Below are 21,063 nucleotides of genomic sequence, written 5' to 3' on the forward strand. Positions count from 1 at the left end.
CAACACAATCTCATTGTGAACAGCACGGTTTGAATTTTGTTTGCCTGCTAGTCTATTCTATCCCACAGACGAGTTAAACCAGTGACTCAGAAACTCGGAGCCTAACCTTGAGTTTTGTTTAGAGCTGTTTTTTACATTGACCAAGCCAAACTTAGTGACCTGACAGGATGATTCATGACTCGGTTAACAAAACTAAACCTAACTGAGTCAAAAAAAAAATGACCCAATGACTCCCACCCTAAACCAAGTCAGACAAGTATAGTCTATTATGTTTCATCCAAACTTTAGTTTAGCTATTTGCAATAATAGTCATTGGTTTTGATCCAGCTTCCAGAAAGGCCCCTAAATTAACATTATTTATATTTTAATCTAGAACAGACTTCAGTTTTTAGGCCGTCCTTGTTAATAATTAAACTCGTATAAAATGGTGTTTTTTCTTGTCTTTTTTCAGAAGAGACCTTTGAGTAATATATTAAATGAACTCTGGCACGATACAACTCTGTTACTATATTCTTAATATTTTGTGTAGGTCTATGACAGAGGATGGAGCTCCATTCAACTTCTAATTAAATCTTAATAGATAGTCCAAAATGGAGTCGAAATGCGACTAACTGGAAACACTTCATAAATTAAAAAAAAAAAAGAGCTGATTTTGATATTCTACAAAAAGAAAGTCTCAGCCTTCCATTGTCCAGGTCCTAGCAAGCACTAGCTATCTAACAGCCAAGCAGAAATGTGTAACAAGTATCAATCAGTTAAGCTGGAGCTGAAAGTTTTGTTCTTTGACTTCAGCATATCCTTCTGGGTGTAGCATGCATCTTTGTGTGACATTTACAGCCTAAAACACCAGGTTCGTGGAAAAGGGAATTTACCCTCGACTCAGGGAGTGAATAATCATATTGGCAGATAAATTACAGATCTAAAAACGATGAAAATACCTGAAAATGTCAAAGGAAGCCACAGAAAACGTCAGTTGAATTTGCCAATTTCCATTTTCTTCTTGATTGCTCTTCGACCATGATAAATAAAGGAATCTACTATCCCCGCGATAGTGAAGATGCCTACAAAGGTAACACTATATTAATCATTCAAAAAAGAGAGAAAGAAAGAAAAGGAACTTACACAGGAATATGAGAAGATGTGGCGACATCGTAATATCATTCTTATAAAAGTCTCAACTATATATATTATACAAAAAAGCAAAAGAGAGTGTACTGCTAGGGATTGCTGGTTTTCAATGTCAAACTTCACTACTACCATATTGCAGGACAAACCAGTATTGACAAGCTTGTAGTATTTAAGGCTCGGGGCATAGTTTCTGACGTAGATATGCTACTTTGACTCGTACAACAACCTATAACAGGCTTAGTTGAATTGGTATTTCATAATTTAGTGTGTTGAGGAGTATTTGTTGAGGTTGTTTTGATTGACATCCTTGCAAAAACTACACATCTTATTATTATTTCTCGAGAAACTAACAATGGTTTTTCCCAGGGGTGTTCAAAAAAATCAGCTCATCTGTAATATTTGCATTATCTAACACGACCCGTGTCAAAAACGGATAATGTGGATATTACAAATGATTGAGTTAAAAAACTTAAAAAATAGATATCACAGGTCGGGTGACGGGTCAGGATTTTTAAAACCCGGTCAACTCAACCTATCTACCCTATACTCCTTGTCTTTATATTTGATAGATTGTGGGTTGAGCATTTATTTTTATTTTATTTTGAAATATTTCAGCTCTAAAGTTCTTGTTAGTGGACTTTCTATTAGATTTCTTAAACTTAACAAAAAATAGCTTATCTCTTTGCTAGAGGATAAGGTGAGGCAACTAAAATTTAATGGTGGTGCAAAGTATGAAAATTAAACCTATTATTGAGGGTGTCATGGAACTCACGATCCATGTTGTACATCCACCTATAGAAGCGGATCCATGAAAATTAATAATATAAACTCAACCCGTGGATATCTGTAATATCCATAAAAAATTTACCCCAACCCAATATCATGTCTAGAAAAAACTAAATGGGTCGGGTTAGAATTTATAAAATATCAAAAGTTGAGTTAGATACAATTATGGATGCAAACCTGACCCAACTATATCCATGATTTTCCTAGTATTTTGCAAGTAAATTTTCTATAGATCTGCAGAATTTTCCTTTTGGAGATGCTTGCAATTTTGTGACTTGAGAGCTTCTTCCACATTAGTTTTTGCATCTTTTTGATCCAAATCTTGAATTACAACTGTGATAGCTCTTGAATGTGGTGCTAGGGCAGCCATGTGAATGGATTAACAATGGGGAAAACCATATTTAATTTCATGTTCTCTAAAATATTTCCAAACCAGAAACTAAATCTGTGATACAGAAAATAGCTGTGATGAGAGTTCTAAAATTCCTAACTTGTAATATTTTGAGTGTTTGAATTGTGCTACATGTCAAGTTACCAGTGTTGGTTCAATTTGCAAATTGAGCGAAATGCATCACATAGCAGAGATGAGAATGCATTGGTAAACAAAAAACTATTGGCTTGAAGATCGGAAAGGAGAACAAACAGAGCTAAAGATAACAGAGTGAACAAAAAATATCCAGTCAACCACACTAGTTAGAAATGAGACCTAGTTAAGTGGATAAATTATGCTCACAAATGCACAAGAAGTTGAGATTTTATGTATAATAAATAGTGATTTCCTGTTATTTTCACTACGATACAACAAAATGATGTTTCCTAATTTAAGGCACTAAACATGATGTTCCTAATCTTAACTAACCAGGAGTTATCAATTTGGATCAAAGCCCTAAAGAGAAACCCAGAAGCATGGGAATCTCAGGGTCCACCAGCTAGAAACAGCCTTCTCTGGCAGCAGCCTAACTAATCTCTTCCATCCTTTATACAAATACAACTTAGCCAAAGTAAAGTTCTTTAAGGGTTTCTCTGGTGCTAAAGGTTACTTTGGCATTAGTTCTCTAGTAAGGCTAGTGAAGCAAACAGCAACTTCAAAAGCCATTTCTCCACTTCATACTGGGACTAATTATAAGACAATGAAGGACCTCTAAGATTCATATTTTTTTCAGTTTTATGTAATTATCCAAGTCAGGTTCTCTACTTATTTTCATAATTCTATTTCATATTTAGCAGCTATTCCAACTATCCTAATTTTCCAGTCCTCTGTTGGAATTGTGCATCAGATTCCTAATCCTATGGAGAAATATCTTCGTTTAAAACAACAATCCTTTGACTAAAATAGCATTCCTTATCACAAGGTGTGGGATTTCCTTTTAAGGTGTATTTGAGAGGTGTTCTTGGAAGGTTTTATTTCCCTTGATGGAGACATTTTTTTCACGGATTTTAGTAATTTTTGTTGTAAGAACTTTTTTGGATGTGATTGGACTTTGGGCTAATTAGTGAGAGAAATGGTTGAGAGATTGTCTCGAGAAAATCTACCAGTGATTCTAATTATTTTGATTACTGACGGTTTGTGTTGACAATTGCTAAACCACAGTAATTTTTTGGCTTGTTATTTATTTTTAGTGGGATTGCCACCTCCAAAGGCTAAGACCACTGTATAACTACTTGGGCATGTGGGCGCAAATTGTAAAACTAAAGCATTTGCCATGGAGAATGTTCCTAGAATTTAACTAAATTTAAATAGACCTATACGAGTTTCAGTATGCTCCAGAGTTGTCAAAAAGGTCTAGTGAAAAGCATCACACTATCACAATACTACAATGCATTTCACAGCTACCAATTAACACCATAATAAACACTATAATGACGAATAACAAGAGCAAACTTTCAAGATGTTGGATAAACAGCAGGTGCGTGTATGTTCAGGAATAAGATTGTAACCTTTCTAGGGCAGGGGGTTGAGGAGAGCAAAAGACAGAGAAACTACCTCCAATTATTGCACAAATACTTGTCATGAAGTGTAAAAATGAAGTATGCTCCTCTTTAAATGTCACCTGCAAAATGCAAAGAGTGTGATACATGGCAAATGATTAGCAACACCAAGTGGCTGTTTGTTTTCATATAGTACCATCTTGTGTATTGACAATCAAAAGATTCAAAACATGGAGATTGCTGGCTCTTTTGTTTCAACAATATTTTTCTCCAAGCACTTCTATTATTTTTTTTATTTTTTTTCACCAGATGGACTCTAAAGAACTTTCCAAAATCCAACAATATAATTTCCAAAATGTAGAGTCTCTAAAATTCCCTTTTGTAAATGGTAAAAATGTATGGAACATATAAGTAGTGGAAACGCAAACAAAATTAGTTTAAATAACAACAGTCAACAGAATGGAAGCTTTACATTAGTAACAGCTTCGGCACCAACATAATAATGAAAGACTCTAGATGGATGCTCGACAAGATTATTGTATATGCAAGAAGGAACACACCTTAATTGGAGAAAAGTCATAGATGAAGTAAACTCCAGGAAGAGAATCAAGGCGCATCAATTCTGATTTCGTGAAATGCTCTGTAACAGAGTACTGACAAAACATCCATGCTACTTCAGGGCATGATGACATGAATAAATCATCATAATCTTTATATTTTTTTTGTAATACCTGATTTGAATGCACAGTGCGGCCTCGAATATCAGTGTATATTGTAGGAACCACCTGCAAAGTTAAAACTGATTCTATTGGAACATTGCCAGCTATATGTAAGATAATGATGAGAACATGACATGGGCCACACACAGGTTGTTCACATAATCCAAATTTCAAAACCGTTAAATATATAGTATACATGCATCCAGTAATCTTCCATAAACACTCAGAATTCATTTCTCTCATATGCTAGCAGCCTATGAACAAAAGACAGAAATACGTTAGAAATCCTCACAGTTAATGGGTACGATGTTTGGAAAAACAGAATCAACTACAAAAGGTGGAAGACAACTGAAAAATGCCCATGCAGTAATTTTACTTTGTTGGATTTAAGCCAAAATTCCATAGGCATGCACAAGTTTGGATGGATTTCTAAATCAAAAATATTAATTGTTTTAACTTTGGAGAACAAGATTCAGTATCAATGTGCAGAGTCAGAATAATGCCTCGGCATTGAAAATACAAACCTTAATGAAAAACTGTTGCACACCATTTGGTGTTTCATGCATCAACTGTATCCTGGCAAGGCAATAAATTAGAACTATTAAGATAAAAAGGTCAAAAACATGTGGGGGTGAGAAGATGAAATAAACAAACAGGAAACATCCAAAATAGAAAGGAATCTCAACTTGACAAAAGATAAACCACAAGAATCTAAAATGACAATAGATAAATCACAAGTATCTATTTTGAATATATGTGTGCCTGTCAACTACTCAAACACAGACCATTTCAATTAATACGACAAATAAGCCCTTAAGAACAATCTGAGCACTTACATAAGTGCATGTAGCTATGCAAGAAATGAAAGAGAAAATTACCCATCAAGGGGATTTACCACGCCTGGAAAGTAGTCACCAAAAGCCAGTCTATTGATCCTGTGACTTATCTGTATAATGCTCCAAGATATTTAGAGCGACATCATTGTATTAAGATTCCATAAAAAGAAAAAAGTATAGGAGAAAAGTTACAAGACTGACATTAACATATTGGAATTTCATACAACATAAGAAAAAAAAGGACACGACAAAATTCTGAAAAGAAATTTTTAAATCATAACTGAATTACTCAAGGTACCAAAGACGTGTCTTACATTATAACTCTCCTTTTGCATATCCAGTAAATCCAGTAGTTGAAAATTTGATTGATGGAAGCTTTTCCCAGGAACAAAATGAAAATTCCCAGCAACTCTATTTACTTCCAGGGATCCATTAATATTACATCCTTCACCTTCTTCGTCTTTTATCATTTGGACAAAGCCTTCACGTATGCACTGAAAGCAAATGGTACTGATGAAAATTCAGAATATAAAACTCAAAATAAAAATTTCTCAGGCTAAGCAGCTAGACAATCATTACAAGTAGAAATTGAAAACTAGAACATGGATATGGCTATTGCTTTTAACTAATAGATTGATCCATTCGCGGTATTAATCAACCCACCCACCCCCACCAACAAAAAAAAAGAACAAACCATGGCTACCCTATAGATAAAAGGGGATACTGGTGTGGGCCCACCAATAGATATAGGACCACATATTTTTGAAAGAAATGTAGACTTTAATTTTGTTATTTTAGTTTTGTTATGATTTCGTATTTTATTTGCTTGGGTGTCTATGAATAAGCACCTCATGAAGCATTCAGTTTTAACGTTGAATATTGATATCAGAATAAAACTGAGTTTTCTTCCAGTGAATCGGTTCTCTGTTTTGTGATCTTGTTGGTGATTCTACACCACATACACTGGTACCTCACTAGTTTGAGGTTTTTCCTCTTCAGTGCCAAGTCTTTGTTTTCCTTCCTGTCCACCATGCATTAGCAATTATAGTCTTGGCAGTGGATTTGATCCATAATTTATCATGTGGGGAATTGTTAATTTTAATGCACAAGCTTTATTCACCTGTCTAATTATTAATTATTGAATTTTGACTTGTAAAAAAAAAAAGCCCAAGATAGGCCCCATTAGCCAAGCTGCCTCAATTAACATGAAAGGCAAATGATGAAAGCATCTTCCATCTAAGCCTATAGTAGTCCAAAGGCAACCAGTTATGAGCCCGCAGAAAACAATTTTGGAAGGAATATCAAGAGGCATACCTACCGCGTGGATGCTTCCATGCATGACAACTTATTCAACTGAACTAGATTAGATCACAGTTGACAAAACAGCAGAGTATGCAAGGCTTAACAAGGAATGGTAGCTCGCTATATTGACAGTGAAAAACTTTAATGAATAAGATGCGCCTTTTCAGTATGTACAATATTTGCCTATTAACTGCAAGAGGTGGAATGTCTCCACAGAGGAATTTGGTTAGACATTGGTGGTTCACCCACACATAAAGACTCAGCAGAAGCATCAATATGGGAAATTAGTTTTTGGCTACTGTGTGGCAACAATCATACAAGCGCATCAAGGAATATGTATAAGCAAATCCCCAAAGGCTAAACTAGCAAGACATATAAAAGCAAATTATAAAAATAATTCTAACTACAGATTTATCTGCACAAAGAAATTTTTCCAGCAAGTTTCCTCAGGGCATGATGGAGAAGTAAGTGCGACTTCTAGCACTGTTATATCATTCCCTTTATTCATCTGAATTTTTAATCATACTAGCAATCAGCATAAGCTCACAAACCAAAAGTACTAGCTAAAGTTGTTTCAGTAATTATTGGAATTATGAAAGAGTTTTGCTAACAAAACCTGTCCACCTGACTCCACTCACACGATCACATGAAATCAACTTTTCTATAAGGTATGCGATAGCCACCATTTAAGATGTTAGGACTCTTTATTCAAGTGATGTGATGCACTTTCTACTGCTAGATGAGCACAAATCTAGTATCGCACCAGAAAAGACATAAGGAAAAAGTCCCATCATAAAGGTAACTAGAAATCCTCCTTGAGATGATGTTCTAATAAGGGATACATCAGCACCCAGTACCCACAATAATAAACTCCTTTTTAATTGCTAAGAAATAGAATATAATACATGTGAAATTCTCTAAAGTAAAATCTAGAGAACTTACTTGGTCAATCAGATCCATATTTGTCAAAGCCCACCCTTTTTTCCTGTATGCTTCACGAACTTCGTCGCATGAGTTGCAACAATGATCATCTGACTGCAGAGTAGAGATTGATTAATAATCTACAGAAAAATAAAATTAAGAGCGAACCTTCAAAACGTAGCTAGTTGTGGAAGTGGGAAGGGAAGGCTTATTTAGCTGCTACTTCATATTGCAGGATGCTCTGAAGCACTTGCTTAGGTTGCTTAATAAAATTTTAAGAAAAGGAAGTTTCCTACAACCCTTGGCTGTAGGAATTCCTGCTTCCCATAATATGTGGCAATTTCTTAGGTTACAAATTGGGTCAGTTAAAATCTATTGCCACTATACACCTTTGCTCCTCATTAACTTATCATTTTTGTTATACAGCAATGATTTTGATTCCCCATAAGTGGCAATATGAATTCCTACAGCCAAGGATTGTAGGAAACTTTTGTTCAGATTTTTCCTGTAATGTTAAGATGCCACAAGCCATTTAAATCCATACGTGGACATGAATTCAACCCTTTTTATTAATTAAGAGAAGCATCATCCCATTTAATTTCTGTAGTGGAATAAAAAATCAGATTTTAATTAACATCTGTAAATGAGAAAAAAAAAATAGCTGTCCATGTTTTCTTTGTTCTTCTCTAAACAATGTGCCATAACCATCATTAGCACAAGATCCTTGCTCAACTAGACCAAAACCTAATGCACCACATAAATTATGGCCCAATTCCAACTAGTAAACCAAAGAGAGCCTAATTCAGCTAACCAATAAAGTAAAATGCAAACCCAACCTAACCCAATGATCAACAAGGCAAACCCAACCAGAGCTAGCAAGCAAAGTAGCCCTGCCTAAACCTTTCAACTGCTTCCCTTTTATTCCATCAGCAACACCTTTCACTAAGCATACCACCCAAGCAACAGTGGTCAGCTCCTCCTCCTTTATAATTTCTTCTACTTGATTTCCCTGTCTTTCATTTCACAATCACTAGCAAATGCTGACAATCGCTTGCTGAATTTGATCCTTAGGTCTAGATTGAAAATTTTTCAAGTCTGGGAAGTGAGTGCATTCTCAACAACTGCTTTATGGAGATTGGATTGACAGCTTTGGTGATAAAGATTGCAATATTTGAAAAACACCCTGCTATGTAACTCCCATGAATCAGCTAGAGTGATTGCAAATTTAACTAAGAAAATTACAGCCAACCTTCTGGCTCTAGTTTAGATCAGAAAGTCAATATTTATAACCAAGGAAATCCTTAACCTTTTTCATTTTCCTCATTATTCTACTCTATCTTCATTACTAACTATGTTTCCTAACAACACTAATAACCTTTTCAGAGTACCAAATCATGTAACAATGAGCTCTAGATGACTGGTTTCCTATATTGTCAAAAAATCAACCTGGAAACTCTTTTTCTTCGTATTCATACATTTCTACAGGCACCTAGGCTATAAAGATTTTCCATGTGACATTACAAATTAAGGAGTAGAATACATCAACATACCATTTCAGCACCAAAACATGAACCGCAATATTCCTCATTGTGTTCAAGCCTGCCACCGTGCTTCTGTAAAGGCTTGTCAATCTGCATGAAAGAAACAAAATTAAAAGGCAGACAGCCAATGTAAAGCAAAGAGCAAGATAGAAATATGTCGGAACAATGGATGAAAAGGGAAAGAAACTTGAGGGTAAAAAAAACACCAAGCATTTAGAAGGAAAAAAAAAAGCCTAAAACGGCACAAGAATCTACAGTGTTCTAAATCAAAAATCATCTTTGTATAAGTATATCAACTTTATGAGTTAGACTCGGAACCTTCGTTCACGATTTCAAGTTAAAAACAAGCAATGCACAGAAATCACTTTATTTCTTTTAGCATAAAATGCTTCAATTCTTCTTCTTGGTTACTGACCTTTGGGGCACCAATCCCATCCTGGCGGACTTCAATTACATCGCCATGAGCGTTAATTCTTTTCTTAGTTATATCATGCCTCTGCAATTGCAATTAGAACCAAATCAATCAATGGGAAATTAAATTAAATTAAAAACAACAACCACCATAAACCCAATTTCAATTTATTTATTTATTCTAGGGTACATACAATATCATGATGCTGCTCTCCACTGATATCAATAGCGTCAACACTCAGTAAAGAACATCGAATGGCAGGAAAAGTGATATCAAACTGCACATAAATATAATCATGACAATATTAGTAACTCTAACTATATCTTTTCTCCGTAAAAAAATAAAAAAAATAAAAGATGAAAGGGTACATTGATGCGTAGTGTTTGTCCCCTTGTAGTGTCCACTAAAAGCTTTGTCTCAGTAACCGCGTGGAGATACAAGCCTTTCAAAATAAAAAATAAAAAAATGACCAAGACAAGATAATTAAGAGATATAAAAAGAAAGAAAAGAATAGGAAAGGTTACGTACTGAATTCAGAGAAGAAGAGGAAAAGCATGATAATAGAAGAGATCAGAGTGATAAGGCCACCGGAGAGAGTACGGCTGTAGAAATCCTCATTTATTTTTGGATACGCATCCAAGTTCCTCAGTTTCTGATAAATACCCTCCATTTTCTTTCCCTTCGTTTCTCTGCCTGGAGCTGGTTTTACGACGAGAAGAAGAAGAGTGCCGGCCGGTGAACAGAAGAAGATACGAGTCCTCCCGAGTCCGTCTCCTACCTAAGAAAGAAAAAAGAGACATGACACGAAGACTTGTATCTGCTTCGGTTGGGGTCAATGGGGTCCACTCTCCGTGTTTTGTTTTTTTAATCTTTTTTTTTCAACTCATGAATCAACCAACCGAAAATAACCACGCGATGCTAATTATTGGTGCCAGCTTTGTGCTGTCTATCTATATTATTTTTTTACTAAAATATTTTGATGTGCAAATATATTTTAGTCTTCATCAATTAAATAAATTAATTATATTTGAATTATATTAAAAAAATGATAATAAACAGAAAAACATAGATATGAAAAAACCAATTAATGAGGACAAGAAAAAATACACTATTAACATGAATGAATAAATAAAATTAAAAAGAATAAAATTTTTATAAAAAGTTAAGAAAAAAAATAAAAATAAAGATCAAATTGAAAACATCAATACATAATTAAATAAACTTAAATATATTGAATTTTTCAATGTATTTTTTTATATAAAAAATTATAAAAGTAAACTGAAAAACTCATACTTGCTTCCAATTAAATAAACGACTAACCATTATGTAAGTAAATAAAAAATAATAATAATAAATGATAAATTAAAATATAATTGGAAAAATTAAAATATTAATGTAGATAAAGATATTTAATATCGCAATGAGTTATTTACTTGATTATGTTTAATGAATTTGTTTATGAAAATCAATTTGTAATAGAAATTTATACACATAAAATTTATTGGACAAAATAAAAGTAAAAAAATATTATACAAGGTTGCACATATTAAAAATATTATATAAAAAATATTTAATCTATATAAAATATACAAAAAAATTTACCGATGAATTGTACTAACCTTTGAAAAAACTAAACACACCTAATATAATTAAAAAATAATTGTTATTCAAGAAAGGCTAAAATATAAAAAAAAACATAGAGAAAGAGTATTAATTAAAATTTAAAAATTATAAAAATTATTGGAGAAAACACATATAAAAAAGCCATTAATACAAAAAAAATTAAAAAAAAAAAAGGAATGAGGCCAAGCTCTGTTGGGCCTGATAAGCTAGGCCTAGCACTTGACCTAGTCAAGAAAAGACCTGAGCATAGTTCTTTAATTTTTTTAAGTTTAATAGGGCCAAAGATGTGTTGTCCACCATAGTTTCTTTAAAAAAAAAATAGATGATACATCATCTGTCCCACCAGATAACGTGTCGTTTGGAAATCCAAGAATCTAGCCAATAGTGTAGTCAAAAAACGAGGTTATTTGTTTTTTTTTCCCAAAAACCAAGAAAATATCCTAGGAATCTTTTTAAACCAATCTATAGCATTCAAAACAGGAAAAAAAAACCCGGTCTAAAACCCGAAATCAACTCAAAACCAAGGTAAAAGAACACCTAATCATAACCTCCTCATCATATGGAACTATTTAACACAAAAACCGACTATTTTGTGGCCTAAATCTTTCTCAATGCCAACTTTTTCTCTCTAAGCCGGAATCTGGCAACCCTCTCTCTCCTCCACCGAAAAAAAACTAAAAAAGAGAAAAATAAAGTTTGGTACCAAAATATATTTTAAAAAAATATAGGGACCGATTAACAAATATCTTAAAAAGATTAGGGACACAAATAAATGTTTTCAACCAATTACAAACTTGCCACCTTTTTTACTCGATTTTTTCACTTCAGTTCTCTATCTTTCAATTCAACCATCACCACGAAAAAACATGCAATTGGGCTCAATTATGCAAAAAAAAAAAGTTCAAGAAACAAAGTGAATTTTTTTAAAAAAAATACACTATTGTAATCTACAATAATATGTGAGATGGTGAACAATGATTGAATGAACAATAAAAAGACCATGCTTTTTAGAGTTTTACTTAATATTTTTTAGGTTGTGTTTTTACATGAAGGACATGACTATATTGTGATAGAAATAATGATATAAAAATATAAAATAAATTTATTTATGTCATGTTTTTAGAATAAGTTTTTATTTATTTTAAAATATAAGGTATGATGAACATGTCTCCACTATTTTTATTATTTTAATATTTTTTATTATAAAATAATAACAAAAGGCTACAGGAGATTAAGGCTCCACAGACAAAAACAACGAAAATAATACAAGAAAACACAACATAGAACCATGTCAAACAGTATCACCACAGAATAATTTTAATTTAAAATTTTATTATCGAATATTTTCTCTTTAAGTAGTCTACTAAAATACAAGTTAATACAACTCTATTTATACTAGTTCTAGTTCTATTTTTAAGAATAAAATAATATCAATCCATGGTTATATAGCTATTATAAAGATTTCTAAAGGAAATTGGAAAAATAAAAGTATCAATCTTGATATTTAATTTCATAAACTAAATAGGAAAAAAATAAGAACATCATAGGGGAAAATGTTTTCCTAAACTAAATAGAAATAAAAATACTAAGTCAACAAAAAATTCACCCTAAAAAAATCCTCTTGCATCAGTCTTTTTATGTTTAAGAGAACTTGTCATCGACTTTAAATTATGCTCGTCTTGATCTTGTAGATGTCCAATAAAAAAAATATCACCCTTTACATATTCAATCTTTTCACTAAAAATACCATAAATGTCAATAACATGCCTAATCTTCCTATCAACGGAACCAATCTTAGCATTGCCTTAAAGACCATGTGCAATAACTCTTGCAGCAACCTTCTCAAATTCTAACTTAACTAAAGATTTTGGACTATAAGGACCAAGAAATCTCTCCAGTATCTTTTATATCATCACTAACAAGATGTGTGTTAGTTTTTCCACTATGAGAACTTTCAAACATCAATCATCTTGGGTTTGAGAGAACTTGTCCTCGAGTTCAAATTATGCTTGTCTTGATCTTATAGGTGTCTAATAAAAAAATATCACTTTTTACATGCTCAACCTTTTCACTAAAAATACCATACATGTCAATAACATGCTCAGTCTCGCTAACAACGGAACCAATCTTAGCATTACATTAAAGACTATGTGTAACAACTCTTGCAGGAACCTTCTCATATTCTAACTCAACTAGAGATTTTGGTCTATAAGGACCAAGCAATCTCTCCTTTGTATCTTTTATATCATCACTAACAAGATGTTGATTTTTTTACTAGAAGAACTTTTGGGCATCTGCTTCACAACTTTTATCTAAGGTCAAGGAAATCAATTTTGACCTCATCAATTTTAGAATTCTACTGAAACACAATATGCTTCATTAAAGATTACTTGTAGAACCACATCTAATTTGGTTCTTTTCTCATAAACAATTTTATTAATAAGATCAGATTTCATGCACCCATACAACTAATGTAGCATGAACATCTCTTGCAAACTTAGGGTAATCACAAATCAAGATTTTGCATCAAAATCTCCTCCTTCAACATCATCTTCCTTATTCTCATCATATATTTGGTGGTTGACTCCAATCCATAGAAGAACTATAACCATGAAAGTTTTTAATTTTAACATCATTTTATTGTTTATAAAATTTCTCTTGTAAATTCAAATCAAGAGGTTGTCTTCTTTGTTCACACCTTTGAAAATAGGCTCATAATATTATTTATGGATTCGTGATCACTCTTATCGTGATCCTCTAGTTTTCTGTTCTATATATTTGTCAACAACAAGACAAGCTTTCAACTTTCATATACTAGTTTATTACTATCATTCGATTGATTAATTTTATAATCTGTCTTTGTATGTCTTTTATCATGAGTTTATGAACGTCTCTTCCTCGATAAGAAACCTCTCTATCCTCTTTTGCATGAGCACGTCATGTTTTATGACCTTTTTCAACCATTGTTATTCAACAACATACATTAACTAACCAACAGGAATTTGTGAGCTTTAATATCAACCAATGCCAATGAAAACATCATAATAAAAACAACAAGAACAAGTAACACAAATTTTTTTTGTTGAATAAGGCACCATACAAAAACTTTAATTCAAATTTTTATCATCGAATATTTTCCCCTCAAGTAGTCTACTTGAATCATAGTTATTAAACTTGACTCGAGGATCGATCCGGTGCAAGCTATGGGTTACAAGTCGAGTATGTTAACTCATGTTGACTTGGATCGATAAAAAAAGATTAAAAAAGATTTAAAAAAGGTCAAAACAATATTATTTTGGAAAAAAATGCAACCATGTTTTTTTATCGAGTTTTGACCAGGTCAGCCCGAGTTGACTTTGGGTTAACTCTTTTTACCCCCACTTCGGGCTTGAGGACGGACAAGCCAAGTCATGGGTTGACCCGCTAGGTCATGCTGAATTTAATAATAATTGTTGAAATATAAGTTAAACAATTTTATTTATATTAGCCCAATGTCTCAAATTATAGAATCATTATAGAGATTCATAAACTGATAGAAAAATAAAATCACCAATCTCGATATTTGATTTCTTAAACTAGATAGAAAAAATGCCAAGAAAATAAAAAAATAAATAATACTCAAGGTGTAAATATTAAAATCTTATAAATTACATCTTGTTCCCACTAAAATAGTGCCACGTCATTAAATCATAAAATACAATATCATATCATTAAGAAAACACTCACTCCTCCCTCTTCATCTCTTTCAAAAGAGATAGAAAAGGTTGAAAAAACACACACAATCTTTCTTAATGTCATTTGGATTTTGAATCTCATCAACACAAATCATCACTCTATTTAATCACGCTTAATTAAAAAATTAAAAATCTAACAAAAAAAATTAAAGTAAATGAAAAGTTTTAGGTATAACTTTCTATCCAACTCCTGATTCACTCCTTTTATTTATCAATAAGAAAACTCATTAAAAAATAAATTATATTCTTTTTATTTTGAATCCATGATTTCCCACTCTTGATTGGTTCAATACTTTAGACTTGTAACTATCAAAATAATATTAAAAAATCTGAGTTGTTCTTTGAGAATATCTCCTACTATGCTAAAAGTGCTCATTGATGTTTATTTTGTTAGTTATATGTATTGATTAACAATCACATTTTAAAGTTGAAATGATTTCTATTTCTATTTTTTTAAAATCATATAAAACATATTAAATTTAATGTGAGTGAAAATGTTTTGATTTACTTAAAACATAATACGGAATAGTGGAACACTCGAAATATTTCCTTGTTATTGGGAGAAGCAAGGCTCTTTTTGTTTATATGTATTGTAACAAAAAAAAATGTTGTTAGTGAAAGTATTTGACTGATTTATTATACAGAATTTGTTATGTGATTCATTGTTAAAAGTGTTTGAGAGTATGGTAACAATTACTTTTTAAAATATATTTTTTTGAAATATTAACACATCTAAACGATTGAAAAATACTAAAAAAAATAATTTGAAGCAAAGAAAAAATAAAAAAATTATTTTTTTTCAAAAACATTTTTGAAACGCAAAAACAAATGAACTCAAAGTTAGATCATAATATATATTTTTTTATTTAACAGTGATAATTATCTTTATATCAATTGATTGGTTAATCAAGAATAGAGATATTCATGGATATAGTTGAGTTTGAGCTTAAAATTATATCTAATTCAATTCTTGATATTTTGTAAATTACAAACTTGTTTTTTTTTTTGACCTGAGTGGGTTAGATATATCAAGTTAAACTAATTTTTTTTATGAATATTATAAATAGACACGAGTTGAGCTTATATTGCTAATTTTAATGGACTCACATTTAAAAACAAGTCTATAACATAGACTATAGATATCATAGCACCCCTAATATTAGATTTAATTTTCATTCATTGCACTACCATTGAATTCTAATTATATTCCCTCCTCTTCAACAACAAAACAAGCTCTTTTTTGTTACGTTAAAGAAATTTAATAGGAAATTCATTAACAAGAACTTTGAAAATGAAACATTTCTAAGTAAAATAAAAATAAATGTTCAATCCATAATATATTAAATATAAAGATAAAAGGAGTATACGATATACATACGAGTTGAGTCAAGTTGATCAGGTTCTAAAAATTTCAACCCATCATATGACCTTTGACATTTATGTTTTACATTTTTGACTCACTATCATCTATAATATTCATTTATATCTAATCAAATAATATAAATACCACGTATGCATGAGTTATTTGATCACCCCTAGGTAAGACTAAAGCTTCGAAAAAACAAATTCTTATTGCCAACTCGAAATAAAGAAAAAAGAGAAGAAATAATGCTTTCTTATTTTCTGTTTTCGTCATACAACATGTATATATATACAACCCTACACTTTCCTAACAGAATAAGGAAAGACTAAATTACTTCCTAAACTAGGAAATCAAATATTGTAGGAATCCTGCAAATTATAGGAATCCTAATACAAGTTAACATTCCCCTTCAAGTTGGTGCATAGATGTCGCACATGCCCAACTTGTTTAGAAACCTGGAGAACTTGTTACTAGAAACCGCCTTAGTGAGAATATCTGCTACTTGGTCGTCTGTTCCTATGGGAGGAACCTCAATTACTTTGTTATCTAGCTTTTCTTTAATAAAGAACCGATCAACCTCTACATGTTTGGTCCTATCATGTTGCACTAGATTATGCGCAATATCACGAGCAGTTTTATTGTCACAAAATAACTTCATCGGTTGGCTATGGTTGACCCCCACATCTTGTAATAGAAACTTAAGCCATAAGAGTTCACAGATACCGAGTGTCATGCCTCTAAATTCAGCTTCTGCGCTTGATCTTGACACAACATTTTGCTTCTTACTTCTCCATGTTACTAGATTTCCTCCAACAAAGGTAAAATACCCGAATGTCGAACGCCTAACATCCGTGGATCCGGCCTAGTCAGCATCTGTATAGCACTCAATTTTGAAATGCCCATTTCTTTGAAATAAAACTCCTTTACCAAGGCTTCCTTTCAAGTAACTCAATATTCTCATGACTGCACTCATGTGTTGTTCTCCCGGATTGTGCATATATTGACTAATTACGCTCAAATCATGAGTCAGATCCGGTCTAGTGTGACCCAAATACATCAATCTTCCTACTAACCGTTGATACCTCCCTTTATCAATCGATCCTTGGGTCCGATCAATACCTAACTTCATTCCTTCAGCCAACATAGTGGATACCGGTTTGCACGCTGTCATACCGGTTTCTTTTAATAGGTCAAGAATATACTTTCTTTGATATAAAAATATCCCGGACTTGCACCTCGTCATTTCAATCCCAAGAAAATATTTTAAAGAACCAAGATCTTTCATTTCAAATTCTGTGGACAAATAGTTTTTCAAGGCTGCTTGCTCAGCAGGATCGTTACCAGTAACTACCATATCATCCACATATACAATGAGAGTTGTAACCTTTCCATCCCGGTGTTTCAGGAATAACGTGTGATCCCAATTACTTTGTCTATACCCGAATGCTCTCATTGATTTGGTAAACCTACCAAACCAAGCTGGTGGAAACTGCTTCAACCCATACAATGATTTCTTAAGTCTACATACCTTGGGTTTCAGTATGTCCAGATCACTCCATCCGGGTGGAAGGTCCATGTAAATCTCCTCAGTTAAATTTCCATGGAGAAATGCATTTTTTACATCAAAATGTTGCAAAAGCCAATCTAAATTTGCTGCTAAGGACAGTAGAACACAAACTGTGTTGATTTTTACCACTGGTGCAAATGTATCAGTGTAGTCAATGCCATATTTCTGTGTGTATCCCTTTGCCACCAATCTTGCCTTAAAGTGATCTATTGCTCCATTTGCTCCATTTGCTTTGTATTTCACTGTATAGACCCATTTGCATCCCACATATTTCTTTCCAGCCAGTAAGTCAGTTATTTCCCAAGTAGCATTCTTCTTCAACGATCTCAATTCTTCATTCATTGCATCTTTCCAGCGAGAATCTGCTAAGGCCTCCTGCACATTATTAGGAATAGATACAGTAGATAATTGATATACAAATGACTTATTTGATTCTGACAGGTGACCGGTAGACACATAATTGCTTAATGGGTATCTCACTCTTGAATCGGAATTTGGCTCACTCATGGAATACTTGTGTTTACACTTAAGATTTGCCTCGCAAATAGGTTTGGGAATACCTCGATTAAAACGCTCTGGAAGGTGACGGGGTGGAATTGCATCCAATGTGGGAGACGATTGGTTATGAGAATTAACAGAGGATGAGTTCATACTTGGATCATGTATACCATCGGAAGGAAAATCCTGTGACAATTGTTGCAGTTGTTGCTCTGTTCTATTGTAAGTAGTAGACTGCAGCTCATTATCAAGCCCCAACTTCGTGGGACTAGTGGGTTGTTCTTCCTCCTGCAATGTTTGTTGCTCCTTGTGAGCTTTTTAGTAGCCTAATCACCATAACATGTGGATTGTTGCTTTTCTCCAGGTGTTGTGTACTCCGGGCGTGATGAATGCACCGGTTGCTCTTCGTGTAGCTCGTTTCTAGCCACAGAAGAGTAATCAAATGTCAAAACTTTAGTATTATCTCGGGTTAGAACTTCATTGCTTCAGTACTCCTCCTGAAGTTAGGACGTGAAGGGTCCAAAAAACATTTCATTCTCATGAAAATTCACATCCTGTGTAATAAACATTCTTTTACTCGAAGGATGATAACAATGATATCCTTTCTGGGTAGTAGCATAGCCCAAAAAAACACAACGAATGGCGCAAGGCTCAAGTTTATTATGCCGTTGAAGAGGATGCAGGTGAACAAAAGCAACATACCCCACGACCCGTGGGGGAAGATTGGGAGTCAGTGGACTGCTAATATGAGATGTGAGAGCCTGAAATGGTGTATAGAAGTTGATAGTATGAGAAGAAAGACGATTAATAAGCTGCAGATGTAAGTACCTCTCCCCAATACTATGGAGGCAGATGTGCTGCAATGAGTGAAGCACGAACCATTTCTAACATGTGTCTATTTTTTCGTTCAGCAACCCCATTCTGTTGAGGAGTATACGGGCACGTGGTCTGATGAACAATACCATGCAGTTCTAGGAAGGAATGAAGTTCTAAATTAACATATTCACCACCATTGTCACTTCTAAGAACTTGGATCTTGCTGTTGTATTGCACCGTAATCATTTTATGAAACCTCTGAAAGGCTGAACTGACTTCGCTTTTTGATTTCAACAAAGTGACCCAAGTCATTCTGGTACAATCATCAATAAAAGTAACAAACCAGTGAGCACCACCTAGAGTAGTTATTTTCGATGGTCCCTATACATCAGAATGCACAATCATAAAAGGAATGGTACTTTTATTGAAACTTGAAGGAAAAGAGGTTCGATGGCTCTTAGCCATTTCAAAAACATCATACTTAAATTGGGAAACATCAGTCCTGACAAACAAACTAGGAAATAGCTTGTATAGATGGCTGAAGGAAGCATGCCCAAGACGTCTGTGCAACATTCAGATTTCCGACACTTTATTAGTATCCCTTTGAGACCCATAACTGGAAAGAGCTTGAGTCAGCAAGCTAGAACTGCTGGTGGTCAGTTCCAAGTAATAAGTTTTCCTTTTCTAATATCATAACCAATCGTCTTCCGCGTCCGAATATCCTTAAAAACACAAAAATAAGGCAAAAAAATAACCAAACAATGTAAGGTAAGGGTTATTTGAGCAACAGACAACAAATTATAGTTTAAAGAGGGAACCACAAGAACAGTGTCAAGTTTCATGGTATTAGTAAGGGAAACAGTGCCTTCCCCAATAACAGGGACGACATTACCATTAGCAACATTAACCTCGGTTTAGGCTGATGTTTTTAATGATGGAACCTATCTAGAATCGCAAGTCATATGTTCAGTAGCTCCGGAATCAATTATCCATTTATTATTCATAACAGAAGTAGAAGTACTTAGTGCCTTACCATCTCTACCTGTTGCAGCAACCATGGCAAATGCCTTGTCTGCTATCTGGTCTGAATCTGTCCTAGTTTCTGTAATAAAGGCTCGTGACTTGTTGCACCGAGGATCACGGGTTTTATCTCAATTCTCAGGATATCCAATCAGCTCAAAACAGTGACTCTTAGAGTGTCCTGGCAAGCCACAGTGTGGGCATATTCCTTGGGAACGATCCTAGCTTGGCTGGCTAGGTCGAGTTTGTCCTGGCCGGTTTTGTGACCCTCCTCGGTTCAATCCAGAGAATGATCCACGAGTTTTTGCTGCCATAGCAGCAGGTTCACTCTTGTCAACCTCCATCTTTATTGCTTCCTTCCTATCAGCTTCACGACGAACATATACATAAGAAGCCTGAAGGCCAAGTGGGGGCTCCTTCCGTAGCACTTCTCCACATACCTGATTAAATCTGTCATCAAGACTACCAAGAAATATATAGACTCGTTGTCTCTCAGAGATTTCTGAAACATCTTGATGTCATTTTCACACTCCATGGATACTCTATTAAAGTGATCCAATTCTTGGAAAATCTCAGTTAGCTCCCCAAAATAGGTTGCCAAAGGTCGGCTATTCTGATGAAGACGTGATGCCTTCTGATTCAACGAATAAATTCTAGCCTCATCATTCTCATCAAAGTAAGCTGCTTTAAGGGAGTCCCAAATCTCCTTTGATTTAGACAACCGAATGTACCGTTTTATAATCTCAAGCTTCATTGAAGACAAAAGCCAACTCTTGATTTTCTGATCTTCAGAAAACCAGTCATCATATTTACGATCGTCTTCATGAGGTGCCTTGATCGACCCACAGAGATATCCTATCTTCTTCCT

The 21,063-nt window shown here is 33.7% G+C and overlaps 1 protein-coding gene across 2 annotated transcripts; it reads right to left on the reverse strand.

The window, feature by feature from the left end:
• Positions 1-484: 484 nt before the first annotated feature.
• On the reverse strand, positions 485-10,373 carry LOC133675275 (uncharacterized). 2 transcript variants are annotated; one of them, XM_062096606.1, is made up of 14 exons: positions 10,103-10,373; positions 9,943-10,016; positions 9,768-9,851; positions 9,578-9,658; positions 9,172-9,252; positions 7,643-7,735; positions 5,713-5,892; positions 5,441-5,508; positions 5,087-5,138; positions 4,575-4,628; positions 4,404-4,496; positions 3,853-3,965; positions 939-1,061; positions 485-838 (listed from the first exon to the last, which is right to left on the reverse strand). In XM_062096606.1, exons 1-14 carry the CDS (start codon positions 10,242-10,244, stop codon positions 832-834), a joined length of 1,245 nt encoding a protein of 414 aa, XP_061952590.1. In that variant the 5' UTR covers positions 10,245-10,373; the 3' UTR covers positions 485-831. The 2 variants fall into 2 exon arrangements, with proteins under 2 accessions (XP_061952590.1, XP_061952599.1); XM_062096615.1 differs by having other exon boundaries at positions 3,899-3,965; positions 10,103-10,372.
• Positions 10,374-21,063: the final 10,690 nt, after the last annotated feature.

The sequence above is a fragment of the Populus nigra genome, chromosome 1 (assembly GCF_951802175.1).
Source record: "Populus nigra chromosome 1, ddPopNigr1.1, whole genome shotgun sequence".
Classification (NCBI taxonomy): domain Eukaryota; kingdom Viridiplantae; phylum Streptophyta; class Magnoliopsida; order Malpighiales; family Salicaceae; genus Populus; species Populus nigra.